Here is a 20,598-nt window from a genome sequence, read left to right as displayed (position 1 = left end):
GAAGACAGAAGTTCTTACAAACACCACAGAGGTATTCATGTATAGAATACACCACCTTTTTGGCAGACTCAGCAAGCAAAACCAACTAATACTTTTACATGCGGGCAGATAATATGGTAGCGTGTATTCTCAATCAATTTATTTCATCATGAATCAAGCTGTATTGGTATAATGCCGTAGCTATGCTTGGTCTACAATGCGAAGAAGGCATGATTCTAATTCGGAATATGCACGAAATGATGTAATGCCTTTTTTGCATTGGGAAATTGTTTTGGGTGTATGTTTTTATTATCATGCTACCCATTTGAAGCCGTTGGTTAGAGCAGTGTCTGTCATCTTTGTTTAACGCATTGAGTCAAATGGTAGCGCAACAATAGGGGCACTCGATTCGTGTTTTCGTTGCGCGCGAACACGAGAATTTCACTGTTTTCAGCGCATGTATGTTATTATCTTGGTACTTAACAACGAAGCAAAGCTGTTGATGCCAATTTGTACGCATTCCATTGTTTGTAGGCCGAGTAATTAATGAATCAGTGAGGCGCCCTCCTTAGTATGGTGAAAATAGGCACTTCACCCTATGTCCTATATCACCTTTCATCGATTTTCATTCATGAAAACTATTGAAAATGCAGGGGTTGTTCTAAAAAAATGAATAAATATCAAGTCTTTATATCCCATCGCGAAAGCTCCATGCTTATCTGTCCCGTGAAATAAAATTAACGAAATATATGTTGGATGAACATACACATAAAGTTACCATTAAATAAGGGCTATAAGCAAAGAAAACCATGGTACAATATGCTAAACGGAGCTTCTAGAAGTCCAACGTACCAGATGCCAGTACAACTACTCTACTTTACATTTATGTCGTTTATGGTTGATGCATTAGTAGAATCAATTTTAAAATTTAGTACTATAGCTACCAAATGGGCCGTTTAAGGTCGGTTTTTAACATAGATTGGCGGCGTGTGACTGAACATCGAATTGGATTCTAACCCGAAAAGTTTATCCAGTTCTGTCAACGCAGAAACCGTCGAGCTGGCAACACTGCCTGACAAAGGCAACGCGTCAGAATCAAAGCAACGCGGCGGCAGTTAAGCGTCGCGTCAATGTGTGACAGACGTCATTTGATGACAGCGGAGATACATCACCGAACTGTCAACGACTAGACCACGTTTCATTTGGCAGTTCTTTTACTCATCGAAGCTCAGTGTGAACGGCAGCAGATAGAAAGTGAAATTAAAAGCAAAAGTTTAAAAGAGAAGTACAGTAAGGTATAAGTGAAAGTAGAGTGAAAAACAGGAAAGATTTGAAAGGCGGTAAGGTATAATATAATAGAAGCATCCTAGAAAACGTGGAAGGAAACAAATTTATAATTAACATGTTTTTAGACAGTATTATTTGGCAAAGAGCCACGACTGGCAGCAAGGGCGAATAAAAGGGTACAGCCCACCAAATTGTAAGAACAGTTAAATTTAATCACGATTGTAACGCCAACTAACATAATTTTATTAACTTATAGTTGAAGCTAAATACAACTTTTACGCTACAAAACGGCCTTTTCCCTTCGCCCTACAACCTCGACAATCTTCAAAATTTGAGGTAAGATGGCCGAACAGACGCCAATTGGAGATACAACGGAGTTGGAACAAGAGGAATCCAATTGTGTGGCCTGCCAACGCCTGGATAGTGCGGACAATATGGTCCAGTGTGACCGATGCGACGGATGGCGGCACTATACATGCGCCGGGGTGGATGCGAGTGTGATGAACCGGTCATGGGTGTGCGGTGATTGCACCTCCATGCAAGAGGATGCCATTTCATTGAAGAGCGGTTCCAGTCGTGCCAGTGCAGCGTCGGCGCTTTCCGTCGGTATGAGCCAGCTGGTGGAAAGGCAGCAGCTAGAACGAAAACGTGCGGAAATAGAGCTGCAACGCCGCCATCTTGATGAGCAACAAAAACTCATCGACAAAGTGTTGGAAGGAGAAGAAAATGGCAGCCATCGCAGTGGTGTTTCAGCGCGCAGTGCTACCAATGAAGCGGCTTCACCTACTTCAAGTAAGCGTCTTTCTACTCCACTTCCCCCCGGTGCCCCACTAGCATCATCTGTTCGTCGTTCGGTACCGGCGCCGGGTACACCCAGATCGGTTGCGCCACCGATGGTAACCATTCCCCTAGCAGTGTTGAAGCCGTCTGCGTCTCAGTCACCACAGGGAACGAAATCTGAGGATGCATTGTTGGAACTCAGGAACCGAGTGGAGCAATGCGAAAGGCGAGCAAAACCGACACACGAACAGTTATCAGCACTACAAGCACAGTTGGAACTGTGCCGCAACCTACTTGAGGGATTTCAATCCAGTGCGGAAATGTGCGAACGAGTCGGACATCCGGAAGCAAGCAGTACAGTGACGGAGCAGCTACCAAAGCCAGCGGCAAGCCAGCCGCGCATGGAGAAGCAGACCGGCACCATTCCCAAGGCGGGCCGAACGTTAGCAACTGTCCCGGAGGACGAACGAATTCGGTCTAAAAATGGTTCCGAAGCTGAAGCAGTAGGTGAAATCGACCCAATGAATCGTCGCTGGCCTGTGAGGGAACCGGTAAGCCATACTAGTTTGGCAGCGGTAAGTCAAACAATCGCAGCAACGGAAAGCAATCCAAGCTATATGGAACCCCCAGGTAAGCGTCAAGCCTTGAGTAATTATTCAATAAATGCAAACGAATACACTTCTCAATATTGCCCCGCGACCAATATGTATGAAATTTCCCGTGAACAGTCGCGAAATTTCGCGCATCCGGGAAATAGTAAAATGCCTCCTGAAGTTCCCCGCGAGCAGCAGCAAGTTTTTCACGCGCGCCCGGGTGTAACACAAATACTAACTCTGCCCAAGAGTCAATATAAGAATAAAACCGATGAACGAATGCGTGATTCCCCCACATACCCGGTTGAATTCAATAAATTTCCTCTGCCCCCTCGTCTGTCAGAAAATGTGTATCAAGACCAAGTGATTCCCCCTCGAGCTCCAGGAGGTCCAACGCAGCAGCAGCTAGCAGCACGGCAGTCCCTGGCTAAGGAACTTCCCCGATTCTCTGGAGACCCAGCGGATTGGCCGATCTTTATTTCAAGCTATCGATACACAACAGAAGCCTGCGGCTTTTCGGATGGTGAGAACATGCTTCGCCTGCAACGATGTTTGTCTGGTTCTGCGCTTGAAACAGTACGTAGTCGGCTGGTGTTACCAGCAGCGGTGCCCCAAGTGATCGAGACACTTCGTATGCGATTTGGACGTCCTGAGTTGCTGATCAACGCTCTGCTACGCAAGGTGCGAGACATCCCAGCACCACGGTCCGACAGATTGGAAGGTCTCATCGATTTCGGGATGGCGGTGCAAGCGTTATGCGACCACATCGAAGCGGCGAACGAACGCGCTCATTTATCGAATCCTTCACTACTACAGGAACTCGTTGCGAAGCTTCCCGCAGATCAAAGGATGATGTGGGCAGGATATAAGCGTAGTTTCCAAGTCGTCGATTTAAAAACCTTCGGCGATTACATGACGTCGGTGGTGCAGGACGCGTCAAGCGTAGTAACCTTCGAACCTGAGTCCAGAAGGAACAACCCACGCGATCGTCCGAAGAACAAAGCGTTCGTGAACACTCACGCGATGGAAGGAGCAGTCAGTTCTGTACGGTCAATAAATGTGCCAACCGGCGCAGCGAAACAGTTTGACTGCGCACACTGCAGCAAAACTGGTCATCGAGTGCGCGAGTGTATTGCATTTAAAGCGTTGCACGTCAACGACCGCTGGAGAAGAGTCCGAGCTTTAGGTCTTTGTCAGAATTGTCTATTCAGCCATGGACGCAGGGCGTGTCGGATTCGTAGTAGTTGTGACATCGAGGGTTGTCAGTTCCGCCATCATCCACTGCTTCACTCTCTACGTGGGCCTCCAAAGGCTCCAGCATCGAATGCATTAGTGGCGGAGAATCACACCCACCGTCTTCTGACTTCGTCGACGCTGTTTCGGATAATTCCCGTGATCCTACATGGAAGCGACGTCTCGATTGATACCTTTGCATTCTTGGACGAGGGATCAGATCTGACACTAATGGAACATGATCTGGCTGTATCGTTGGGTCTAAAAGGTAGCCTTCAGCCTTTGTGTCTACGCTGGACGGGAAACACTTCCCGCATGGAAAAGGAAAGCATCGCTTTCGAGATCGCAGGTGAAGGACAGCACAAACGGCACAAGATAGTGAACGCAAGAACGGTTCAATGTCTCAATCTGCCGAGTCAGAGTTTCCAGGTGGAAGAAGCAGCGACAAAACACGCGCACCTTAGGGGGATTCCGGTTAGCAGCTACCATAACGCAAAGCCTAAGATCCTCATAGGAATCGACAACCTACGACTTGCGCTACCACTTAAAGTAAGAGAGGGCGATGGTACCGGTCCTATAGCTGCGAGAACCAGATTGGGCTGGTGTGTCTACGGCCCGCGAGAAAGCGGTGACACCGAAGCTTATAATTTCCACGTAAGCAGATGCGATTGCGACGAAGAACTTCACGATACGGTGAAGCAGTTTTTTGCCATCGAAGAAGCAGGCGTGCGCCCGTCAAACATTCCAATGTCTAAGGAAGAACAACGAGCGCTAACTATCCTGGAAACTACAACCCGACGAGTAGAGAACCGTTTCGAAACGGGTTTGTTGTGGAAAGAAGACAATGTAGAATTCCCGAACAGCTACACGATGGCGGTACGACGTCTAGAATGTCTCGAACGCAGAATGGATCGCGATCCGCTGCTAAAAGAGAACCTCCATCGACAGATGTGCGAATACGAGGCAAAGGGTTACGCGCACAGGGCTACGAAAGCGGAGATAGATGCAGCGGACCCAAGAAGGGTATGGTACCTCCCGGTGGGAGCGGTAATAAACCCTAAGAAACCAGGAAAGGTCCGAGTTATTTGGGATGCAGCCGCCAAAGTCGATGGAGTCTCACTTAACAGCGCTCTTCTCAAAGGTCCGGATCAACTCTCGTCACTTCCAGCCGTGCTATTCCGCTTTCGACAGTATGGGGTGGCGGTCAGCTCGGATATTCAGGAAATGTTCCACCAAATCCGTATCCGAGAGGCAGATAAGAATTCCCAGCGCTTCTTGTGGCGCGCTTGTCCAACGGAGAAACCTACGATCTACTTGATGGATGTCGCTACCTTCGGGAGCACCTGTTCGCCAGCTTCGGCACAATTCGTCAAAAATCGGAACGCAGTACAGCACGCTGAACTGTTTCCTGAGGCATCGAAAGCGATCGTCCACGATCACTACGTTGACGATTACCTGTCGAGTTTCGGATCCGCAGAAGAGGCGACAAAGGTAGCAAACGACGTGCGATACATTCACGGCCAAGGAGGCTTCAAATTGCACAACTGGCGGTCAAATAGCAGCACGGTCCTCGAGCAACTGGGCGAAGTACCAGATGGAACTGAGAAGCAACTGAACCTGATCGACGGGTCGACAACCGAGAGAGTGCTCGGTATGCTTTGGAGCCCATCATCCGATGAACTGAGTTTCTCTACTCAAATGAGCGACGAGGTACAAACACTGATTCGCATGGCAACCCGACCGACGAAGAGGCAGATTCTACGTTGCGTCATGACGTTGTTTGATCCACTGGGGTTACTCTCGCCGTTTATCATCCATGGAAAGGTCTTGATCCAGGACCTGTGGCGCGAAGGCACGGATTGGGACGAACAAGTAAGCGATTTAGTCTATGCGAAGTGGCAGAGGTGGATCGAGATGATCAACCATATCGCAGAGATCCGAATTCCCAGATGTTACTTCCCCAACGCCACGAGAAGGACCTACCTCAGGGCTGAAATGCATGTGTTTGTCGACGCAAGCGAAGTAGCCTATTCGTGCGCTATCTACTTACGCACCTTCAACGAACACGGTAAACCACAGTGCAGCTTAGTAGCGGCAAAATCAAAGGTCGCCCCCCTGAAACCGTGGTCTATTCCCAGGCTGGAACTGCAGGCGTGTGTACTGGGCGTACGGTGGTCAAAATTTGGCAAGGAAAACCTCGACGTCCCAGTTTCCAAGACGGTTTTCTGGACCGATTCCAGAACGGCGCTATCCTGGATTAATGCCGACCCTCGAAACTATCGACAGTTCGTGTCCTGTAGAGTAGGTGAGATACTTGAGCATACTTCGGTAAGCGACTGGAGATGGGTGCCTTCCAAATCCAATCCAGCGGACGAAGCAACGAAATGGGGTAGTGGACCGTACTTCAACCACGACAGCAAGTGGTTCCAAGGACCGCATTTCCTGAATCTCCTGGAAGCAGATTGGACCTGTCGCAAAGAACCGGTGATGGTTACCGTGGAAGAAATGCGTGTATCGACACTACATCACAGTTCGTTTGAACCAACGATCGATTTCGACCGATTCTCTTCCTGGGACAGGTTGCAACGTGCGACCGCATACGTTCTCCGTTTTCTGCACAATGTATCGAAGAAACAGCCACGATATAGTGGACAGCTACAACAGTCGGAACTGAAGGCTGCTGAAGAAGTCATCTTCAAGTTGGTGCAACGTGAACAATACCCGGACGAAGTTGCAGCGCTGTCAAACAAAGCGCCCAATGAGACCGGTCAAGAAGTCATCGGGAAAAACAGTTGCATCTACCAAATGATGCCGAAGCTGGACGAGAAGGGTTTGCTACGTGAACAGGATCGAATCGCGGCAGTTAAGAACGTCGCCTACAACGTGCGCCATCCCGTGATTCTACCGAGAAGGCATCGCGTCACGGAACTTCTGGTGCATCGATTCCACCGCAACTTTCGCCATGGCAATGCTGAAACGGTCGTTAACGAAGTTCGACAATTGTACGCTATCCCGAGGCTTCGATTGGTGGTCAAGAAAGTGGGTAGAGAATGCCCGTCCTGCAAAATACGGCGAATCAGACCAATGATCCCTCCAATGGCACCACTGCCATCTGCCCGCTTAGCCCATCACGAGCGAGCTTTCACCTACACAGGGGTGGATTATTTCGGACCATTGCTGGTGAAGTTGGGGCGATCCAATGTAAAGCGATGGGTCGCACTGTTCACCTGCCTAACGATTCGTGCCGTACACTTAGAAATCGCCTACACACTATCAACAGAGTCCTGTATTTCGTGCGTCCGCCGATTCGTTGGACGGCGCGGGCCACCTGCCGAGTTTTTCAGCGACAACGGAACGAATTTCCAAGGAGCCGATCGAGTACTGCAGCACCAGATAAGCCAGGGACTGTCCGCAACGTTTACCAGTGCAAACACGAAGTGGAACTTCATACCACCAGGAGCGCCACACATGGGCGGAGCGTGGGAACGCCTAGTACAGTCCGTTAAAGCTGCAATGAAAGAAGCGTATTCCGCGGGGAAGCTTGACGACGAGGGGTTGCAGACGTTGGTCGTGGAGGCTGAAAGTATCGTAAACTCAAGGCCTCTGACGTATCTGCCATTGGAGAGCGAGGAGACCGAGGCACTCACCCCGAACCACTTCCTGTTGCTAAGTTCGAACGGAATAAAGCAAACAAACGACAAAGATGCAGGACCGAGACAGTTCAGCGAATCAGTTCGGTGTCGAATCCTGGGGGATTCCTGGGAGCACATCCAGCATCAGTTAGAAGTCTTCTGGGGGCGCTGGTTGCTGGAATATCTGCCCGTGATCCGCCGGCAACCGAAGTGGTTCAGCGAGACACCATCACTGGAACCAGGCGACCTAGTGATGGTCGCTGATCCGACGAGACGGAGTGGATGGGAGCGAGGGCGAATAGTCCGCCTGAAGCAGCATGCGGACGGTAGAAATCGACGAGCGGTCGTGAAGATAGGCGACAAGACTTGTATTCGACCGGTGACGCGGTTGGCTTTGCTCGACGTCAAGAAGAGTGGAGCTCCGGCGGACTCCGGACTACACCCGGGGGAGACTGTCAACGCAGAAACCGTCGAGCTGGCAACACTGCCTGACAAAGGCAACGCGTCAGAATCAAAGCAACGCGGCGGCAGTTAAGCGTCGCGTCAATGTGTGACAGACGTCATTTGATGACAGCGGAGATACATCACCGAACTGTCAACGACTAGACCACGTTTCATTTGGCAGTTCTTTTACTCATCGAAGCTCAGTGTGAACGGCAGCAGATAGAAAGTGAAATTAAAAGCAAAAGTTTAAAAGAGAAGTACAGTAAGGTATAAGTGAAAGTAGAGTGAAAAACAGGAAAGATTTGAAAGGCGGTAAGGTATAATATAATAGAAGCATCCTAGAAAACGTGGAAGGAAACAAATTTATAATTAACATGTTTTTAGACAGTATTATTTGGCAAAGAGCCACGACTGGCAGCAAGGGCGAATAAAAGGGTACAGCCCACCAAATTGTAAGAACAGTTAAATTTAATCACGATTGTAACGCCAACTAACATAATTTTATTAACTTATAGTTGAAGCTAAATACAACTTTTACGCTACAAAACGGCCTTTTCCCTTCGCCCTACAACCTCGACAAGTTCGTTATTGCCACTGCCAATCTGCGCAAACTTAACTCAATTCTATTGAAATCGCTTGTTTGAAGCAACTTCACTATTTTCGTTTCTGTATTGTCAAGCAAAAACGACATAATAGATTAACCTATGTACAGGGAGCTAAAACTTAAGGGTATGTTATTGTTGTTAACCCAGTGTTCTAAAGAGCTATAGACTTTATCAGTATGGTTCATTATTCCTTCGTCAGTAGACAATCCAGGTTGTTTACTGTTTATATTGCGATTGTAAGTATGTATTGTATTGTATTTTTCATTCCCCTACCTTTTTTGCACCTCTCTTTCCCTTCCCAAAAGGAAAGTGATCAGATGATATGGGGAGCTTGCCAACCAAGCCAAAATATTCCTAATGCTGATTGCACAGCTCAACATAGCGTTGAATAATAGCGAAATTTCCTAGAAGCAACAAGTGAGCAAGTGGCTTTTCTACATTTAGGTAATCAAAACATCCAATACAAATTTCAAAAACGTTGATCCGCTGCCAGTCTTGGCTCAAAATTGGACCAGATGCAACCGGTGAGAATCAGAATCGGTGTACCGATTTAATTTTTCTAATCTCATTATTCCTGGGGAGTCTAATACCCAATGTCACAAATTCAAAAGTAGCAAACAGTTGTTTCGGGGAAAAGGCTTTTTAGGAAATGTAGAATTGAGTTGAGGATTAGTTTTCTGATTTTTTCATGTTCTCTGGGACAATTCGTTGTGGGATTTTGTATAGTTAATGAGTATTGCGTTTTTTGGAACATTGTAATTTTGTACGGAATTAGTCTTAGTATGTTGGCGACGTTGGTTGAATCCGCGAAGCTAACCATTCGCCAATCAAATCTTCAAGGTTAATTGGATCATAAGAATCGGTTTCACTATCAAGGCCGAAAATTGATCCTTCTGGCAGCACCAGCTCAAGTTCCTTAGACTTCTGCTAATTGACGTACAAGGTCAGCTGTAACATGCGAACGCCAACAGACAATTGGAGTTCCTTGGAATACTGATCTAAGATAACGCTATACTAAATGTTCATTTTGTCAGAAAAAGTGTGACAAAAGTGCTTCTCCGCTTTCGTGAAGATTCTCTAATCGAACTTACTTCTAACGCATTGCAATCCACTGCTCGATATGATTAGGGTAGTAGATTCGGTACCACATATCCTGGGAATACCGCCCCATGGTTGGTACCGAAATATTGGTACAGAATTGTGTTTGGATTTTCTCTGTAAAAGCCGAAGGATATGCATGCGAAGCGCAAACGCCCAAGTTTGGTGAGTTATTATCATGCGTAAACAACCTGCGATTTTCATAGTACACTCCGCAAAGTTTGAAAAATTTCGAGCGGTGTTTAAATTTTAATCTCAATGCTAAATTCACACAAATACAAATGCTGAACTTTACATAGAAACGATTACTAAATAATATGAAAACGAGAGAACATTGCAGATTCAAACTTTCACTGCTCAACTCTGTGAAGATATAAACATAATTTAAAAACACTATTCTGAAAATTGTAAGCTGTAGTAAATTGCTCTTGCTTTACTATCCGGCAGAGAGTATAACTACAACCACAGCTACGAGACAGTTCCGATTTGAACGAAGACAAATATATTACGCCTACATACCATGGGACGCGCGACTAAATTAAGTATTGGCATAGTTCTGAGTACACCGGACACCTGATCCATAAGCGCCATCTTCAGTAGCAACAACTTTTGATACAACTGTGCGTGTGTTTGGTATTAAAATCTGCCATCGGCGTCTTTGATAAAGTAATACTATTTAACGCGATGGCAGATTTGTTCTAAATGTGTGTTTTGTATCGTTTGGTGATAAAAGAACAGAAAAATATTTAGAAAATAACAATGACGGCATAATTACGATACACAAAGAACCAAAATAAACAATAAAAAAAATAACTGAAGTAATAGTATATTATATAAACATTGAGAAACACATGCATGAACAGGGATAAACGGAAACTCAAGATGACGATAAGTGCATGCACCATTGAAAACAAAACAATAAACGTACAAAAACCAGAATAAAAATGGTAAGCAAATAAAACAAAAACATTAGGAAATAAAACACACGTTTACAACCACACAGTTCGTTTCAAGTTTCGTGTTGCTTCACTCGTTTGTTTTCTGTTAACATACCGATTTGCTGACCATAGAATGTTGTATACCTTGTGGTGGTGGCGCTGTAACAGCGGAGACAGGTGGTACGGCGACTGATGGTGGCGGGGGACCACTGGGCGGCCCGTGTGATCCAGCACTGTGCGGTGCCTCGAGCGGTGTTGTACTATGTGCTTGCTGTAATCCACCTGAATAATAGCCGCCATTTATACCAGCTATAAGTTTTTTATCTTGGTTTTAATTCGATTGGTAGATCAATTCGTCCATCAAAGCAGGGATTGTTTTGATAGGGACATTGACGGACCGGTCGCCGGTCATACTAACCTTCTGAGTATCCTCCGGTGCCGCCGCCAGTCGACGATCGCAGGAAGTATTCCTTGTTCACGCAGTTCCGTAGACAGTCCGGAATATTGCCGATGATTGCCCGCCGGATTTCGCTGGCCGCCATCTCGCGCAGCTCGGTCGTGGCCGCCTCGCTGTAGAACGCGGCGTGGGGTGTACACAGTAGGTTGGGGGCGTCTTTCAGGGCACCCTGTTCGACGTAGTAAGTGGAATGCAAAGAAACAAAAAAGCGATCCATTAGTATATTCTTAGCCTTTTCGGAGGTGTGCTCCAAGACAAACGACAGTGATCTGATGCTACGGTTATTAGTGTTATTAACTGTGTTACTACGCTCACTCAACAACTACTATCAACTGTTTACGAGAATGAAAATGAAGTGACATGATACCGCAAGGAAAGATGTTAGAAGTGTTACACTGTTCAATGGCTACGTTCGGGTTGTTACTCTTTGACAGAAACAAATGCGCATTAGGTTATCTTTAGTTCGACTCACGGCGTCGGTGATTCGTCAAAGTCTAGCAAAGGATGAAAATGAACGAACATGGCGATGATTGTGAAGCGAAGCGTACGCGACGGGAATCTTGAAGTTTCAGCGAAACTCGATACTTTAGTCTAAATTGCGCAGCTGTGTTCAACAAACCAACACTGCGCTTCTCGTTTTCCAAATATTTGTTTGTTATTCTAAAACTGTACCGGTGCTAGCTAACTCTACGACTGTTTTACTCAAACTTGGGTAAAAATAATAGACAATTGTCGGACAAAGACGGCAAACGGGCAAAGAGATGCTTTCGTGTTGTTTGTATAGCCACTGCATACATTTTTCAGTTCGATTATTATGTTGACAGTAAAAACTGTTGAACATCGACAGTCCTACGAAAAACAACGGTTAGCTATCTTGTCCCGTATGTTGTCGAACCTTATTGTCAGCCAATTCCCTATTGAATTCACAGTAGGGTAGAGGTAGAGCGGGCGGTACGAAACCAAATAATAAGAGAACGGGAACCACAAACATAAACCACACAACAGACAGAGAGGAAAATTTAGAATCTAATAGAAAATAAACCTGAAATACATTGTATGGCTCATTCTCATGAACATCTAACGCAGCCGCCCGGATTCTGCCCTGTTTCAGTGCGTGGGCCAGCGCTTCGTCGTCGACTAAACCACCGCGGGCTGTGTTCACTAGAAATGCACCGGGTCTCATCTGGAATGAAATAAAGAAACCAAAAAACGATTACAAAAATGTCATTCTTAGATCTGGTTTAAATTTAGTCAAATTGGTGAACACTATTCTTATCGATTTTCCCAATGTACGGAAATCGTTGTTAAGTAATAGGCAAGAGAGGACATTGGTTGGTTTCGGAAAATCGTCCTGAACCTTTTAGCAATCAGAATAAACTACTTGGTAAACTATGATTATACAGGGCGGTTGATGAAAATATATCACATGCAACATGAGATATGATCAATCTGCACAATTGTTGATATTTGGTCTATGCTGACGGGGACGGGGAACATGGAAAAGGGTTGTATACCATTCCCCCGAAAGCCATTTCCCAGAAAGCCATTCCCCAGAATTCCTTCCCCAGAATGTACCATTCACCAGAAAGACATTTCCCAGAATGTACCGATCCCTAGAAAAATATTATCCAGAATGCCCCATTCCCCAGAAAGTCATTCTCCAGAATGCCCCATTCCCCAGAAAAGTTAATGTTTTATTCATTATTTGTGGTTAAGCCAAAGGTTTGCACATACCTAATTCAAGGAACTTATACGGTGTTAAGCTGCTGAGGATGTGCCGTCGGAAGCGGTGGCCTCTCGCAAGTAAATCTGTTATCCTCTCGTATAACCGGTTTACTCGAACATAGGATTTGGTTCCTTCTTTCAAACATGAGCAGTTCTTTAAATTTGTACGCCAAGTAACTCTTGCACGCAAACTTGTGATTTTTTCGTCTGCCCGGTTTATTCAAGCATATATGTTAATTCCTTCTTTGGAGCTTTGGTTGAATCCATATTAAAATCGAAATGAATGCATATTTTGACAAATGGTTTCGTGGGTGTTTAGAACATTTATTTTTCTTTTGTATTGGGAATGTATTGTACGCAGATGTACGATGCACCCGATTGCTCGGTTTACTCAAACAGGTTGCACTAAATACATTCAAAAGTATTTTCATACCTTACGTCAAATGGTACTTATATCATAGAGTTACAGACATAATACTCGACAACAATTATTCGTCAATGTTAGCGGCAATTTGAATTGAATATATTTTTAGTTGGGACTGTTATCGCATTTACGATTATGGCGCCACTGACATATGCGCAAGTATACGGGGGATGCGCCAATTGTTCCTGGGCTTGAGGGTTAACTACTTTGCAAATGAGTGTTTGGAACCGTGTATAAAAGGTGTAGGTAGTGTTTTGGCCGAATTGGTGCAACGATATTTTTGCGAGGAGCCGCCGCTTTCGACGGCTTATCCTTACCAGCTTAACATCACGTATCATGTAATGTACAAAGTTTTGGTTTCGCCACATAGCCTTACTTACATAACACTGTTTCTTTCTTTTAGATCCTAGGAAGGGTGCTACTGCTTTCTATGGTTGTTGCCAAATGGCACTGAAAAACACACCTGTACTGAATTTTTCGATTTGTTCTATATGTATGTTTATATTATTAAAAGAAAAGTAAAAATATTGCTATTGTCTAACGCTGCTATCAGTGCACTCTTCGAGGGGAGCAATATGGCCAAAATACTGAAAAAATGTTTTGACTTTCATCAAAAAATTTTCCCACTTCAAAAAAATGTCTGGGAAAAGAACTTATGAACCAATGCTCATTCTGGATATGGTTTTCTTGAGAATAATTCTTTCTGGGGAAAACACTTCGGTATTTTAGTTTCTGTGAAATGGTTTTTGGGGATAGTCAGCCATTCTTTTTTTTTTTTTTAATTCGGAATAAACAATGTCATCCTAACTTCCGGTTTCAACACAATGCAAATCATTTCAAATGTGACCGAATCGAAGAATGTCGTTCGATGGAAGTGGGAACGAGTAGTACATTTGAAAAGATCAAATCAATAAAAAAAAGTTAAACTTTTCTGGGGAATGACTTTCTGGGAGATGACGCATACTGGGGTATGGAATTCTGGGAAATGGTACGTTCTGAGAAATGACTTTCTGGGGAATAGTATGTTCTGGGGGATGATATTCTGGGGAGTGGAATTCTGGGGAATAGCTTTCTGGGGAATTATTTTCGGGGGAATAGTATACAATCATGGAAAAGCGTTCGTTCTCCACGTTAGGAGCGGCTCTAAACAGCGTCTGTCCAGAAGCGGACAGCGGCTGAAGAACAAATGCGGTACCTCATCATCTATATCTAAAATGGTATACCACTGTATAGGTGGTGACCTGATTTTATCAGCACCCGGTTTTATGAGCCCCCGATTTTATCTAACCCCGATTTTATAAGCTTTTTGACCAATTTTATCAGCTTCATATGAAAATTGATAGTTGGTAGTTTAATGGGCTCTAGCAGACGAACCAAGTTGAATTCGAGAAAATCCTTTCTTGGGCATATATTTCTTATCTTAGAGATCTGAAAAATGAAAAATAAAAATATTAATTTTTTTTTAATTTTGCGCTGTCAGACCCCCTTAAGGGGAACTTAAAGTAAATAATCAGAAAAGGTTGCAAGGCACAAAGAAGAATATTTTAAGAGCTTCTGTTTATCAAAAAGACAGAAAAATATATGTCCCGATTTTATCAATGTCCCTGTTTTATAAGCTTAAAATTCGCCAAGGGGCTGATAAAAACGGGTCTTTACTGTATTACAAGGCTAGATATCGCAGCCCTGGTAAGGCGTTCGTCGATGCAAAACGCGTATATTGAACAATTCCGGTCAATCGTTCATTTTTGGTGCACGAGGGCCAGGTTTAAAATAGATGATTACGATGATGATAGCCAATCCAACCAATCCAAAGACGACAAATCCTTCTGTTGTAACCTGGTACGCGGAGCAGGTAGGAAGTCTTCTCGTTAACAAATAAAAAGACTGCATAAAATACTTTAATTACACTGTGAATTAGTTATCTGCAGCGTCGACGATGACTGCAATGTTATATCAAATGGTAAGTTAAGGAGATTTCAAACGTCCAACAGAATGTTCAAATGTAGCTGAGCATGTCAGAGTTGCTATCCTACTGTCTTAGGGTCAATTTCTCCATCCTCGCTTAACATTTAAACCTGGTTCACCAGAACATTTAAACCTGGCTTAAGTGCAAACCGAGGGTGAAGAAATCGGCCGTTAGTGGTTGATGTGGCTGCAGTTCGGCTACGGATTTGATTAATATGCGTAAATCGCAAATGGCTTTGCTTCTTCTCGATTGGCCTCGGCACTATCACATAGGGTGGCCGAAGTAGTTCGAGACAAGTCCATCTCTTGTGACCGAACAAAACTTCAAATGGAGAATTGCCGTCAGGAGTCGAACGATTAGGCGTGCTTCTATATGGGAGCAAGAAGGTATGCGGTGCATCAGTAATTGATCCTCTCCCCTCTCGGATTTTCTTGGCGGCCCTCTTGAATTTGTGTACAAAATGCACAGTTTAGCCGTTAGATTGTGGATGAAAAAGGACTGTCGTGATGTGGTCGATGCCGTTGATAGCGCAAAACTCAACAAGTTCCACGCTCGTAAATTGGGTGCCGTTGTCGGACACGAGAATCTCTGGTATACCAAGTTGAGCAAGTCCGCGCAGGATGCTGGTTGTAGCCGTAGTGGTTTGAATAACCTTCGGCCACTTTGAGTGCGAGTCCACCATAGGACCGGCAAAATCTATGTGAATGCGCTACCATGGACCGGAAGCTGTCGACCATGGTACAGGAGCAGCGCAAGGAGAGGACCTGGAAACCGCGCCAAGCCTACACGACTTCACGTAACTAACGATGCCGTGCATCCAAGCACCAATTACGATGCTGCGATGGAATAGCGATTCGTTCAGCAAACAAAATGCATTCATGCATCTGGCTTAACGTTTGGTTGATTGGTCGAGACAACACGTCAGCGTTGCCAAACTTGTCGGTTGGCACATATTCGATGTCCAAATCGTGCAACAGCAGATTGAGAGCAAAACGTTTGTCGTATACACCGGTATGCCCTTCTTAGAACCAAAAGACGGAATCTCCTACCGAAAATCATGTTAGAGAACATGATGATTGCAAATATTATTTCTAAACCTTCGCGATCGGGCCGGTTCCGCTTTTGTGCTGAACCTTGATTAACCCATCGAAGAATTTGTGACTAATGGTTATTCCGAGGGTAACAGATAATACGTCAACCGATACTATAATCTCCTATTTCGGATCGTAGTTGCATCAGCAGAAGTCCCGATGAGAGAAAATGCTTGAATCGCTCTAACGCTTGTTAGCACTCTGGATTAATCTCCGACTTCATCAAGTTGTCGAACGAATCGCCCAACTGTCGCATGTTGGGCACAAACTTGTCGTAATAATTAATCGCCACAAGGAAAGAGCGAACACCTGAAACGTCAGTGGGAGGATGTAGCTTGGTTATTGTCTCTATTTTTACTGGATCAGGTTGCAATCCAGGACGGTCGAAAATATGACCCAAATAGCGTATCTGTTGCTTACTGAATCTGCACTTATCAACGTGCTCCTCTTGTATCTCATCGCCAACGATGTACGACATCGAGATAACCAGAAGTGCCCTTAAGGCCGGCTAGCATGGCATCGATGAGCTGCTGAAAAGCACCATGCACTACATTTACACCAGGTGGAAGGAAGTAGCAGTGGTAGAGAGCACGGTGAGTGTTAATTGTCAGCAAATGACGGTACCGATTGTTGATTTCCACCTGTAGGAAAGCGTCCGTAAGACCAATCTGGATGAAAATGTTGCAGTTAGCTAACTTGACAAAAATGTCTTCTGGGAATGGCAGTGGATACTGATGAGGCTGCAAAGCGGAGTTAAGACCCGTTGAACAGACTCTGCAAATTGGGATGCTTCCGTTTGCTCTTTGTGGACAACGACAATCGGCGCTGCACATTCCGAATAATCAACCGGAGTTATGATACACTCTTCTTTTGCCCAAAATTTGACTTTGGTTCGGTTGCAGAACTCGAGCATTTCGCTAAACACTTTTGGTTAAGTAGCTTTGAGTAACTTGACAGCAAAAAGTAACCATAGGTATAATCCACTGCATCGACATCGACTACATCAGATCCTAGGAACATTGCTTCTTTTTTAAGCTATTGCAGTAGCCTTCGCGATACCCAAACTACTTCCATTCGAAACATTTTGAAGGTACAGTCCCGTACGTAGTGAAATGCGACCCAACAGCAACACTTTTGGGCTTTTTCCTTGTGTCGCTCGCAGCAGGCTTGGAAGATGGCTGATCCCGTTTGTAAGACCATTTACTATAAGATCGCTGCTTAATGACTCGAGTCCTACTTGTTCATGGACAGATGAAACTGCACTCCGGAAAAATGTAATATGACCCTCCATGTTTCTTCTTCGTTTCTAATGCGGGGTTGGCGGAATTTCGAGGTTATTTTTCGTGAATCAGAATTTCACCCACGCTAATATACTCGACGCCACTATTTCAACCGGTACGGTACGAATTTGCGTGTAATTGTGATCCAGGGTGAACTGTCGCTCAACAAAAAGGACGTCATAAAGAAGAGTGATCGCTGGTAAACAAAGTTAGCAGTCTTGTAACTTGAGCCTGCACTATCTTAAGCAGGAGCTGATCGGTGAGTCAAAGCACACCACCATGCTCGTGGTCGTAAATGCTCTCGACATATCGACACAAAAGAGTCCACACAACGAAAGGGAAAGCTTCCAAGTTACGATCAAAGCACCTAGTTCCTGACCCTGATTCTGTAAAACAGTGAAGTGGCATACCAGTCTCAAGATCCGCCAGGGAGTTATCCAAAGCCAACATCCCTACGATCAACTCAGAAATGTAAACTCAGCAAATGGTAACTCAGCAAATAAAGATTGAGCCAGTTTAATCTACAACTTTTTGTCCACATCCCATAAAAGAGAGAACATGCGAGTCGTTGGTATTTGCTACAACTGCCTATGAAAAGGACACCTTACCAGTTGTTCTTGCTTCAAGTCTGCCGCAAGTGTGAGGCTCGCCAACACACTGTTGCATGAAGTTGTGCTGCTAGTTGTTCCAGAACGCGGCGTTCGACCCAAAATATCGGGGCCCCAGCCGCACCCTCCGTCCATCGAAAAATCGAAGACACCCTCTACAGTAGACCACCAAGTGTCTATATCCAGCTATTTCGCCACCAACGCGAAAACCGTATTGCTGCTCACCGCAGTGGTAGATGTCATTGACAAACATAGCCAAGCTCATCCCTGTCGCGTCCTTTTCAATATTGGCTAGTAAAGTAAACTTTATTACGGAAGGAATGGTCAACCGTTTGAGTGTAAAAAGCAGCGATCTAACTCCCATAAGTGATCTCAGTAAATTGTGAAGCCATGCACTCGCGACATGAGGATAGTCAAATTCCAATCTAGAGTGTCAACATTCGTCTGCAATCTCGAGTGTCTGGTCAATCCACCAAGAAAGACGTCAGCGGACGGCACACACATCCGACAAGCTCCATATGCTGAAGCTGGAACATCGGAATCTGTTCGACAAGGTGCCACACCTGCAAGAAATTCACCTGGTGTGGATTGTGACTGGTGTCTTACGTTGCCGACGTGTCTGTCCAGTACTTAATTGCAGAGCTTAAAAAAATTGACATCGTTGCCTGAACTTGAAAGAAAACAAAATTCATTTCACGCCCGCAGCGATGAATGAAATTTTTGGTTCGTTTCAATCGTCATTCGTTCGGCCGACGCAGCGCTTTCAGGTACGGACATGTTCGGTTTCAGAAGCAAAGTGATTTTTTTTCTATTCTAGCTCTGAGAGGGATTATTGATCAAAAGTGCACCAAATATAGATTACGCAGTTCCCTTATGCTCGAAAATGTAGAAGATGCTAACTTCTGCCTTGAAACTGTCCACATAATAAAAAATGAATACTTTGGTTGGTGAATGAATATATATTTCCTCTGCACTCAAGCATTCGATTCTGCATGAAATTTCAGTCAGCTGGAAAGTGAATGAATGAGGGAGGCGTTGAATCTGAATGTCGGTTTCGGTAAATGCAAGCAGAAATAGGTAACTGATTTTGAAATTTCGTAACACTGCTTAATTGGTGCCTCCGGGTCGAACTCATGATGCAGCGATTTTGATCGAAAAGTGTAAAGGCCATCCTCACGCTCTCCACAGCAGAAGTAGTCTGTAAATCATACTTTCTGTTTCTATACAAACAATCCCCGACAAGTCCAACAAGCATTCAAAGAAACTGCTGGGCGACTTACAAGATATAGCACTGATGATAAGCCTATGAATTCTCGTAGGCTCAAACACTATGAGGCCTCTTAGAAAATAATAAATATGGTCCGGTTTTATATAGGATAGTGATGGTGTTTTCATCGGTAGTCCTATTTCAAGCATTAAAAAAACAACAATCGTGGGCCACATGGCGAATTTAGACTATAAGCATGAAGGTATTGTGGGCTTTTCCACTGCACCGAGAGACAGATAAACCTTTAGGATTCTGCCCCCCAGCTTATGCTTGAAATGTCGGGTAGTATTAGATACCAGCGTGAACTCGTTCCATCTACTAAAGCTTTAAACGACGTACTTCTTGTAGCTTCTAAAAGTGCAAAGCGAACTGTACTTCATCGTACTTCGCATTCACACCTACAAAGTAGCACACACGGCAGATATCTCCAAAATGTACTCTAAGATTCTGAAAATATTTGAAATCAACACGTTCGGCGAAACTACTGGCGAGAACGAACTGAGGATACTGAAATTGGACACCATCACTTATAGTACAGCACCGACCTCGTACTAAGCAACGTGATGCAAGACACAGTTGGCCGAAGAAGAGAAGGATGGCTACCTGAATGCAGACAAAATAATCCTGCTGATATTGTTTCCCGTGGCCCGACCCGAAATGCAGAGCGAAAACAAACTACCGGTACGGTTCAGAAATCCCCACCGGCACAATCTGTCAGATTCTGCTACCCACAGCAGTTTCAGATGCAAATTTGCCGGAATTTAAAGCTATCCTCGGCACCCACACCGTGAAAATCGAAAAACTTCTACTCGATACAGTGATAACTGCCGGAAGAAGTCCGTCGAGTGTGAAACTGGTCGAAATTTGACCGTCCGTGAGCTACACAAATCGAATTCAAACTGATTTAGTACGTCCACCCGCGCGATGAGATTCATCGAGTAGTGCACCAAAAATCCGACATAACGATTAGGTGTTCCACCACGGATTGCTCCGGTCTAGGTAACTATCCACAAATCCCATTCAGAAGTGGACACTAGATCATCTTACAAATATGCAGTAATTGTGAATTATCGAAGTCCGATTCGTTTTCTTAACTATAGACGGGGAAATATAGACCGCTTTCCTGTTGGATATGTTCCAGTAGCAAGAGATAGTTTGAAAACTTGTCGAAATGATTCAAGAAAATTTTCT

The 20,598-nt window shown here is 44.8% G+C and overlaps 1 protein-coding gene across 18 annotated transcripts in view; it reads right to left on the bottom strand.

Moving 5' to 3' along the window:
- Window positions 1-20,598, bottom strand: part of LOC131677680 (C-terminal-binding protein) — a 215,963-nt gene that overhangs the window by 18,944 nt on the left and 176,421 nt on the right. For 10 of the 18 annotated variants that reach the window (XR_009303411.1, XM_058957626.1, XM_058957630.1 and 7 more), the window contains 3 exons: window positions 12,089-12,229; window positions 11,008-11,215; window positions 10,705-10,913 (listed from right to left, as the gene is read on the bottom strand). Coding sequence is in view for 14 of the 18 variants with exons in the window: in XM_058957626.1 (XP_058813609.1) it covers window positions 10,705-10,913; window positions 11,008-11,215; window positions 12,089-12,229 (558 nt within the window). In the remaining 4 variants the exon portion in view is untranslated. The remainder of the gene's footprint in view (window positions 1-10,704; window positions 10,914-11,007; window positions 11,216-12,088; window positions 12,230-20,598) is intronic. The other 8 variants (XR_009303412.1, XR_009303413.1, XR_009303414.1 and 5 more) reach the window with 5 other exon arrangements.

Source organism: Topomyia yanbarensis, chromosome 1, assembly GCF_030247195.1.
Source record: "Topomyia yanbarensis strain Yona2022 chromosome 1, ASM3024719v1, whole genome shotgun sequence".
Taxonomy (NCBI): domain Eukaryota; kingdom Metazoa; phylum Arthropoda; class Insecta; order Diptera; family Culicidae; genus Topomyia; species Topomyia yanbarensis.
Note: the sequence above shows the minus strand (reverse complement) of the source record. Positions and strands in the feature narration are given on the sequence as shown.